The sequence below is a fragment of the Bidens hawaiensis genome, unplaced genomic scaffold, assembly GCF_021521415.1.
Source record: "Bidens hawaiensis isolate Kalapana, Puna unplaced genomic scaffold, B.hawaiensis_p1.1 tig00004743_1, whole genome shotgun sequence".
In the NCBI taxonomy this organism is placed as follows: Eukaryota; Viridiplantae; Streptophyta; class Magnoliopsida; order Asterales; family Asteraceae; genus Bidens; species Bidens hawaiensis.
Window position 1 is genome coordinate 506,261 of NW_027491293.1, and position 10,867 is coordinate 517,127.

General features: G+C 32.8%; 1 protein-coding gene across 1 annotated transcript; it reads left to right on the top strand.

Annotated features, from left to right (window-relative positions):
• The first annotated feature begins 253 nt into the window (after positions 1 to 253).
• Positions 254 to 7,214, top strand: LOC143627774 (protein DCL homolog, chloroplastic-like). Its single transcript, XM_077097520.1, has 3 exons — positions 254 to 576; positions 6,013 to 6,127; positions 6,782 to 7,214. The coding sequence occupies exons 1-3, from the start codon at positions 254 to 256 to the stop codon at positions 6,950 to 6,952; spliced, it is 609 nt and encodes a 202-aa protein (XP_076953635.1). The 3' UTR covers positions 6,953 to 7,214.
• Positions 7,215 to 10,867: the final 3,653 nt, after the last annotated feature.

The following is a 10,867-nucleotide window of genomic DNA, read 5'->3' on the forward strand; positions in this document are numbered from 1 at the left end:
CGTTCGGGTTTAACCAACATTGTTTATACCGTAACGAACATAATCGATACTGATCGAATTCCCGTCGACTAGCCGTCGTAACGCCTGGGTTTTACTAATGCCCCGGTTTCAATGCTTGAGTTTTATTAGGTTTTAACAACCGATTTCATGCGAGAGTAAATAGCTAGTTACGAGTATTATTACACTACCTTACGAGTATTATAAAACCCTCCACTCCACAAATGCAACTCTGGTCCCGACTAATAATAATAATATGACAGCGCCACTACTGCTTCTGCTACGTGCCGTCCCTCATCTCCGCCACCACACCACACTTCCGGCCACCGTCTGCTCACTCGTACGCAGACCATCCTACACCAGTACCGCCTCCGACCCCCCTCACCCGATTACAACTTCCACCACTTCATTCGACGACAGACCACCCTCCTCCTCGTTAACCTCGAAACGACAGCCACCCAGGAATCCTAAATGGGAGAACGATCCCGATTATCGCAAATGGAAGGAAAAAGAAGCTGAAATCCTCCTGGATATCGACCCCACCACTCTCCTAATTAAAGACATCCTTCACTCCGGCAGGTTCAGTTTCTAATTTTCTATTTTCATCTTATTTGATCCAATTGTTTAGCAGTTATTGTATATTATCAATTGGAAATTGATATTATTGTTAGGAACTAGGCATATATAGTTTATCTTTATATAGGTTATAAAACGCCTTGATGAATATGTATAAGGTGACATATGTTACATTATTTTATTTAAAAGCTACTAGTTTTGATGCTTAAAGAGTTTAACTCATTGTGTTAGTGCTACTTTTCAACTCCTAATTCTTCAAATGCATTTTGTAAGACCCTCCCTCATCTATTTCATTATTAAGCATCATTGAAATAGACTTGCGAATAAAGCGGGTAGGCCTGTGAACAAACGGAATGCTCAATAAAACATTCGTGAACGGTTTGGCGGGAAGTTTGATTATTATAAATGAACAAACGTGAACAAAACTTTTTGTTCATTTTTATTCGTTTGTTGACCTTTATTTATGTTTGTTTAAGTTTGCTAGTTTATGTGTTCATTATAATTGTTAGACCCTTTTAGGCCTAACAAATTGATATTTTCATGCACTTTTATGTTGTTTGCTCAGTTATGTTTGTTTATATTCATTAATCTATGTACAGTAATATTTGTTCGTTTATACTCTTTGTTCTAAATTGCACGCATATTGGGCTATGATGCAAAAGCAGGGTTTTTTATTTTTTCAATTGAGTTTTGGGTCTGGCGTGAGGATTATATCTGTAGAAACTAGTGTGGTCTCAAGAATAATTGAGTTCGATTCTTCAGTTCTTCTGGAATCCGATTAACTATCTAGCGCTTGCATCTTCTCAGGCAAGATCTGCTTCTGAGTTCAGATTAGGCCCTATTAATTTGATCTTAACTATAGTTAGGGGTGTGCGCGGTGTGGTTTGGTGCGGTTCAGTGCAGTTTTGGTTCGCTTTTTTTGGTTTTCTTAATCGGGCCATTGGGCCAAAACAATTGACCCAAGATATTGATATCGGGCATAATATATATATATATATATATATGTATAGAATCAGAATCAAATACATTTTATTCTTAACATGAAAACAGTGAGAACCAATTTGTTGTTATTATTAGGTTTATTTTTATAGGTGTTTGTTGTTATTTTTTGTTTGTGTTTGCTAATTTTCGATTATGAGATGTTATAAGTATTTGCTGATTTATATTTTGTTGTTATTATTAGATTTATTCTTTTGCTGTTATAAGTATTTGTTGGTATTTGCTGTTATTATTTTGTTCTTGATGTTGATACTTTTGTTGTAATTTTTAGGTTTTTTCTTTGTTATTATAAATCATTGTTTATGTAGATTGGTATTGTTTCTTACGTTCTCATTTTTTTATAAATTCGTATTATTTCCTACGTTCTCATGTTAAGATTAAAATGTACATGAACCTTCCCTATATATATATATATATATGTATAGGGTTTGGATCAAATACAAATGAAATTAACGTGCTAAACGTGAGAATCAAGTAGAGTAATTATATATACAAGTAGAGTAATTATGTAATTACATCATAGAGTAATTACGTAATTACTCTATGGTGTAATTACATAATTACTCTACTTGTATATATAATTACTCTACTTGATTCTCATGTTTAGCACGTTAATTTCATTTGTACGTTAACCCTCCCCTATATATATATATATATAATATTATGGTTAATAGAATATAGAACATTTGGGACTAAAATATTAAGAGCTAATAAAAGAGGCTTGCATTCAAAATTGAAAATAAAAGTCATAAATGGTTAAGGTTTGGTTATTACGGTTTTTTTTGGTTATTTCGGTTTGGTTGGTTTTTTTGGGTTCTTCATAAAACACAAAACCAAACCAAAACCAATATTTTGGTTTTTACCCTAAAGTCCAAAACCGAAACGTTGGTTTCTTATTTGGTCTGTTTTTTTTGGTTTTTTTTATATCGGTTCTGTTTTTTCGGTTTCATGCGCACCCTTAATTGTAGTCCCTATTAATGTGGTATTTTCTTTTTAATTTAATTTTAACCCCATACTATTAGTGGGGCACCCTAAATAATCGGAAATAACAGATCTTCCTAGTTGAAGATTGAGAAAAAAGGGTTTACTTTCTATTAGTACTTATTATTTGTTTTTTTGATTGTTTGTGCTTTTTATTAATTCTTTTTAATTTCTCTTTGTTTTTAGTTTTTGGTACCAAGTAGATAATCCTAAAAGATATATACTTTTGCTACTCTGTTGTTGGCATAATGTTGAATCCTTGAATATTAGGCTATTAGAATAATGTTGTTTCATATGTCATAACATGATACTAATTGGCTGGAAAAGTTTATACAATATAACCTGCTGTTTAATAATTGAACATTTGCATAATGTTAAATTGCTAATATTAGGCTGCTGTTTAGTACTTGAATGTGCATATATATAGCCCATGTTTCAATAATTTAGTATTCATTTAATGACGATCACATCGCATATGTGATGAGCCCGCATTGCGCATCCGATTTTTGGACAAAACGCATCAGAGCGCATCGCACAACTTAAAACCAAGTTTATACTAGTAACGAACAAAGACAAACGAACGTGACCACGTTCATTTCTCAATGAACGAACATGAGCAAGAAAACGATATTCGTTTAGTTGTTTGTGTTTGATGTTTGTTTGGTAAAAGTAAACAAACGAAAATGAACAAGAAAGCCATGCTCATTTAGCTAGTGTTTGATGTTTGCTTGGTTAAAGTTAGAAGAACGAACACTAACATTCCTGGTTCATGTTCGTTTGGTTCATTTACAGACCTAGATACGGGCCAACTAGCACTTACTTGAAGTAACAATAAGTATATATTTATCCTTTTGAGCGCGCACTTGCAACGTATATAAACATGTGATTTTTCTACATGCTTGTTGAAAATTGAAATAGTTTTATTCATTGGGAGCTCAACTCATGGCTCACGATGGCACACGCTGTATGCATATGTTCTCTATCTCATTGAACAAGATGAACGACAAATACCACTTTTATGTAAGTGATAAGCCTTCTTACAACATATAGGATGCTCTAAAATGCTGAAGCGTATTGAAAAGTAAAAAAATGCACATATTTGAAAGCATATGAACCACTTCCATGACCATAGTCTGCACCTTGTTGTATATATGATAACATAATGTCACCAGGATAATATTATGACCTTAACCAACCATTCAACCTTAGTACCTTGTATGCCCTTGATGATGCTATGTTGGCATGAATCACTTGATGACGAACACATTTGAAGATGTTACAAATGTGGTTATCCTTCATGTTCTATGCGATTTTTCACATTAATAGAGAATTCAAAATTAGGAAAGTTGTTGGTCATGCTACAAGATTTCTATGTCTAAACGCGATAGAGTTATACAACCATGCCTAATAAAATCTCAATCATAGTAAAGCTATTGGTAGGGAGGAATTTGAGCAAAACATACCTCTATCATAAGTAGATAGATTGCTTCTGGTGAGGCCCCTGGCTCCAAAACCATATATGGATATGAAAATTGAAAAGTAGACATATGTACCCTCCCCCTAAATGCAATATGAGCTATTATGAAATAATGATCCCTTATGATACACATGAAAATAAAGAATACAAAAGATATGTGCGCTTCACCGTTCACTTCAAGAATAACCTAGTTTCCTACATGTTATCTCATAAATTTTGACGTTTTACGTAGGAATTATATTTTTAAGTATTTTTTGTAACTAATAGTCTAGTAAACCAAGACTATATCATTACTATGCATTATCTTCAAATCTCTGTCTTAGTCTATATATACTTCTTGTCTTTCATATCTCGACCGCATCCAACTTCTATATAATCTTGGGCTATGCTTTACCTAGCTAGCCCTTGCTTGGAGAGACACAACACACTCACACATAAGCTATAAAGCTTAGTTAGAAACCATGAGTTTCCATTGCAAGTTCAAACAACATAGTTCACAAGAATAACCGCCCAAAAATGATAAATGATCACAATCACACTTATTCTTTTTCAATTCACTACTATACTGTAAAGTGGCACACCATTTTTCTTACATTGAAACCCTATTTTCATACCAAGTCTTATCTTCCACAAAACTTTATCTTTCATGAAGTTTTTTATTTTTCCCAACCTATATTTCAAGTAGCTTCTGCCAAGGCGTAGTGGTTCTAGCACTACCCAGTGGCGGATCTAGAAGAAAAGTTCAGGGGTATCCGAATTTTATTTTTTTTCGAACTAGTGATAATCTAATTTTGCAAACAATTGATAGTTGATTGATCAATATGGCTTTTGAAGGTTGAAAGTGGGAACAAATGGTAGTTGAGGACAAATTTTGCAAACAGCTAATAGTTAATGTATCATTTTGAAAGTTGTAGTTTGGGAAAAACTTGTGGACAGCAGGTTTCGAACCTACGCAAGTAGAGTCCTAGCAATTTAAACTGATGCTTGATAGCCACTCTGACACTTCCAAATGATGTTATTAAACTGGTAAACATAATATACATACTGGTTCCTAAGAATGCTAAATACCCTAAATATATGCACTTCGCCTAGCACTACTCCTGATCCTTTTCATGCAGCTGAATGACTGATTATCAATATTCAACCTTAGATCAACAATGTAGGTTAGCCAAACAAATATCTCAACATGCACTTAACACATAAAAATCATAAATTACCGCCATTATGATTCATGAATTCATTCATCATGCACATGCTTTCTAAATGTAAAGTTGCCTTTAACCATGTATACTCAAGAACATACTGAAATGGATTCGAAAGCAGGCCAAGAGTTAACTTGTTTTCCTTTGGTGAAGTGCTTCTAAACTCAGGCTTGATGATTCTTGATACTTGGCAATCTCTTTGAAATCTGATTCGTGGTCAAAAGACCATTTTGTCCCTCAATACTGTTTTACAATTTTGACCTTTTTCATATGTTTGCTTCGTTACATAGATATTTTGATAGAGATCTTATTAGTTTATACTTAATATTCGTTTGTAATTGTGGGAGGGGGTAAGTGTAATTTCTATTTCTATAAGGACCAATAGTCATTTAGAAAGGTTAGGAAAGATTATAGATATTTTGTTAGGCTCATTGCAATTAGCATGAGAGGGGCATAGCCCGGGACCTCTTCGATGGTTAGTTATCATTGTAGATCCTTTGAGATCGTCTTCTTCAATATAATATTTCAATATATTAATATAGTTTAAACAATTGATTTCATCTTCTTATATTTCCTAATTCAATTTCATATTCAGTTTCTATCATATTTCAACATTACTGTAGAAACTATTCTCGATATCGTGCTTCGTAGTAAAACTTTTCATTTCTCTTCCAAAAGAAATGTTACATAGCATCGTTCAGTCCTTATCTAACTTTATGCTACTTATATGCATTACCAAATAATCATATTCACTAATTAATCTAATATTCCTACTGCCAGATATATGGATGGGGAGCAACTTACATCAGCAGACCAGAAAATGGTGGTAGATAAGCTTCTTGTTTATCATCCTCACTCTGAAGATAAAATCGGCTGTGGCATCGATTCTATCATGGTAAGTTTTATAATACCTTTAATTAATTTTATTTGTTTCCTTTATTATAATAATCAGCTATCACACACAGTATTACTAAAGAGTTAATACTCAAGTGCATTTTGGTTTTTTTTTTTATCCATATTGCCAGCAAAGTAAGTTCAAATAATCATAATACATGCCAACACATTCAATGAATCTTTTTTTTATAGAGGTGTAAATTAAATAGTAAGTCACCTAATTATTACCTCCCACCACATAACTTAATCTACTTTTAACTTTTAGATGGCAAATAAGTGGCTTTAACTTTATATTCATATTAACAACTATAACTTAACTCTTAAGTATATGCTCCATTAAACAAGTTATTTAAAACAACTAACTTTTACAGTTTGTAAGTCTACATGTAGCAACAAACCGGTCTACCCGTTGTTAAGTATTTTATTGTTTATACATCCGCGATCACATTCTTTACAGGTAAACTATTAAGTTGACATCGAGTCTTCACCTGTCTAATTCACTTAAAAGTCCTTGTCTACAGAAATCTTGAGACATAATTGGCCCACAATGGTTGTCGTGTAGACCCGTGATCGATTTGTCTTGACCGGGTTATTAATATATTTGTACGTTTAATTATATTATTACTTCTTAACTATTAATTTCTTAATTTTGAAGGTTGACAGACATCCACAGTTCAGAAATTCAAGATGTCTGTTTGTTGTGAGAACCGATGGTGTATGGATCGATTTTTCCTACCAAAAATGCATTCGAGCTTACATTCGACATAAATACCCGTCTTATGCTGAAAAATTCATCAAAGAGCATTACAAACGCAGTAGTAGTTGACTGGTTGACTATTGGGTTTGAAGCATTTTGTCAATGGGGGTAGATAATGGTAGTTGAAATGGGAACAATTTAGGGAGAAAAATGATTGAAGTTAAAAGATTTAATTTTGTTGACTTGAATTGATGCTTGTTTGGCTTTATGTGATAAGTTAATGTTTTCCAGATTTGGGTTTTTCTATGCATTGGTTGGAAATGTAAAAAAGGGGTGTTGGACTGGTGTGTTTGGAGGCAGTTGGCCCTAAAAGACAAATATTTAGTGCTTTCTTTGCAGTCATGAACATAGTCACCTACCATGTGAATGTTTGTTGTGATGCTACAAATGCCATTATTCTGACTACTCTTAATATGCGATTAATACACGGTTCGTCGAAATAGGTCTTAACATATTATAGGCACCTTTCAATGAAGATTAAATCTTAAAATGAGAAGGCATGCTAAACCAAAAATATTGGGAGGCTACAACTTCAAGCATAATGGTCAAATACATGTGATCATCTCTCATGTGTTGACCTTGTTCTATTGATAGATTCCTCCAACTCCATAGACAGTCAATGCTACCTAGCAACTAGGAAATCCATGTTTATTTTCGTATGTTGTGTACAAAAGTTGTATGTTGTTGGAAGTGGGTCTACGCAAATACTCTTATCCATAAAATGAATAACATCATCATAAAGTATTAAAGACTTTCATGTGATGTTCTTTCGGGCATTATTCAAGTACTCGTCATAAGTGTTAGGAAATTTCGTATATGCTACTTCTCAAATCGCATATATATGTGCAATTCTTTAATGATGTAAAAGTCCTTTTTACTTCTAGCCTCCCAGCTTGTTTGAAACCATTCAAAGTTTTTCTCCATGCCACCGACGATTCGCACAAATAGTTCTCTTGACCTCCGAAACCTTTTATGAAAACTTCATCACAAATTATTGCACTTTCAACAAAGTAATCTTGCATGAGACGGTTCGCACAAATAGTTCTCTTGACCTCCGAAACCTTTTTTGAAAACTTCATCACAAATTATTGCATTTTCAACAAAGTAATCTTGCATGAGACGATGATAAACAAATTGTCGATATCTGATATACAAACTCTCGACCTTGTGCTATCTGAAACTTCTCGACTTATTGTTTAATTTTATTTTTTTTGGGGTAATTGCAGAGAGAAATAGTAAGATATTATCACCAGATTGATCATGAGTCGTGTGAATTTGATGATGATGATGTTGAACTAGATGATGAAATAATAAAAGATGCACGATATAGAGTTTAGGTTGAGATTGATAGATAGACATATTTAAGATTGATGTAAAAATATTGACAATTGTTGTATTAAAAGGACCAATGTTTTCAGACCCGGCCCGGACGCTGATCCGGAAGGACAGACTGGTGTTTGACCCGGATGACATCATAAATAATTTAAATATATATTTACACACATATACATAATTCATACACATATAAAAAATAATAATAACCAACAATAATAATAATAACAAACTTTAATGTTTATTTATGTTTTATACATTGTTTTTAAAATATATATGACTTATGTTTGATCAATAAAGATATCAATGAAGCTTTGCTGGTTGGCTCATGGTCTAATTATTAAAGCTTCTATCTTTAAAATGACCCAAGTTCGAATCCCGGCATACGCATTTCATTTTGGATTTAATAAAAAATGAGTTTTACCAGGCCGACCTCCACCTGCAAAACCCGGCCGGGTTTTAGAAACGTCCCAAATACACTGACCCGGCCCGGTATAGGTCCGACCGGCCAGATAGGGTTTCAAAACACTGAAAAAGACTTTGACTTAAAAATAATTTTTTTAATAATAAGAAGCACTATATTTTAACGGAGCCATTGACCACGTAGACGCTCAGCGATAACAAGTCGGGCAGGAAGCTTTGGTGGCGGTAGAGGAGCAGGCAGACTGTTGATTCCGTCAGTATTGCTTACTTGTCGAGTTGTTGCCAAGCCCATACCATCCCCCCTAACTACCTTAATACAATTGCTACGCATAAACGTTTATATTGCAAGGGTTGTATATCAAATGTAATTGAAAATTATTTCTCCTTAAAAAGTATAATAATTCTCAAATATGCAAGATTGCAATCATTTTTTTGGGTGTTGAGATTGTCATTCGTGGGTCGCATACCTATGAAGTTGCATGCTACCATCTGTTAATCCACTTGGTACAACTTGAAAACATGTACCATGAATCATGGTTTGTTTAGAAACTGTACAATGATTGTAGTCCCCAAAAGAACCGAAAACTGAGGGTAATAAGTGATCAAGTGGTGGTGTATTCCCATCAATACTCACAATTTCAACCAGCAATCATCGAGAATAATACGAGTGGTAATAATTAGAATTTGATAAATTATATTACTATGTTTTTTATTATAAATACTTTTTTTTAATAAAATGTTACATTTTATATGGATTTAACTCTTAACCTCATGTTCTACGTCCTAACTGTCTTACCACCCTACCAAAGTAGTATTAACATTATTATTATTATTTAACCGAGACATGGAAGGAAAACGAGTTGATTGACACCAACTTTAGCTTGAAAACAACGTTAGTGACCCCTAATACTGTGTTCCTAAGTCTCACTTAAGGGAAGAAAGAAAGGAAAAGAAAGAGAAGAAAATAAAAAAAGGAGTTATGCTCTAGAGATTCATTAAGAGGAGAAAGAAAAAAAAATGTGTGAAACAAAGAAGAAAATAGAAGGAAAAGTTTTCTTTCAAATTGAAAGGAAAGTAAGAAGAAAGGAAAGGAAAAAAGAAAGAAGAAAGAAAAAAAAAGGAAAACTTTCAATTTCATTCATTTCTCTTTTTAATTTAACTCGGGAACACAATGTAAGGCTGCTTTTTTAACCGTACCCGACCCAAAGCCACCTAAACCCGAATAACCTGAGAAACCCGAATCTGAATAACCCGAACAACCCGAACCCAACCAACCCGAACCTTAAATGTCAGTTATCGTGTTCATTTTTTCTCAACAAACAATCCGAATAGCTCGACCTAAAAACTTGAAACATGAAACCCGAAAACAACCCGAACATTTATTGTCTTTACTTGATATATGTGTTTGGTTTATTTGGTATTTAAAAATGTTATGTTTTATAGTTTGTTTTAGGATTTTTAAAAATTATCATATGATGTCTGAATTTTTATGATATTTATTTAGTAAAATGTTGATATTTCGTGAATAAAAACTTTTTTTTTTCACTTTACACTTAGGGTATGTTTGGTATGGAGTAATGGAATAGATGAGAGAATAGAATGGACATGGTAATGGAATGGACAAAGGAATTAAATGAATCATTACCATTTCATTGTCATGTTTTGTTACCATGTAGGAATGAAATGATTAATCACTTTGTTTTATTATTATTAATATTTTATTAGTAATAATAATAATAAAAATAAATAATAATATGAATATTCATAATGGCTAATTTTTAGGACCCTCACGCTGCATCGAGATCGTTAAACCGAATACATATAATCGTAACAATGTTGAATCACGTATGTGCTTTGTGAAATGTTAACTCGTTAAATTTAAAATAATAATATAGATAATGTAGTAATAGTTCAAATGTAATAATAGTTATATTATAATATACAAAACAATAATGATAGTTATAAATAATTATAATTATAATTACAATATAATAAAAAAATATAATAATTATAATAGTAATAACAATGTTGACTTTTTCATTTCTTGAAAGAATGAAAAAAAAACACCCATAATCAGAAGAATGAAAATCCTAAAAATGAAAGGAGTTTCATTCATTATGGAATGATTTATTCCATTCATACATGGTAACAAAACATGTTTTTGTTCATTCCATTGAAATGACCCATTACATTCCCCATTCCATTCCATCATATCAAACACTACCTTAT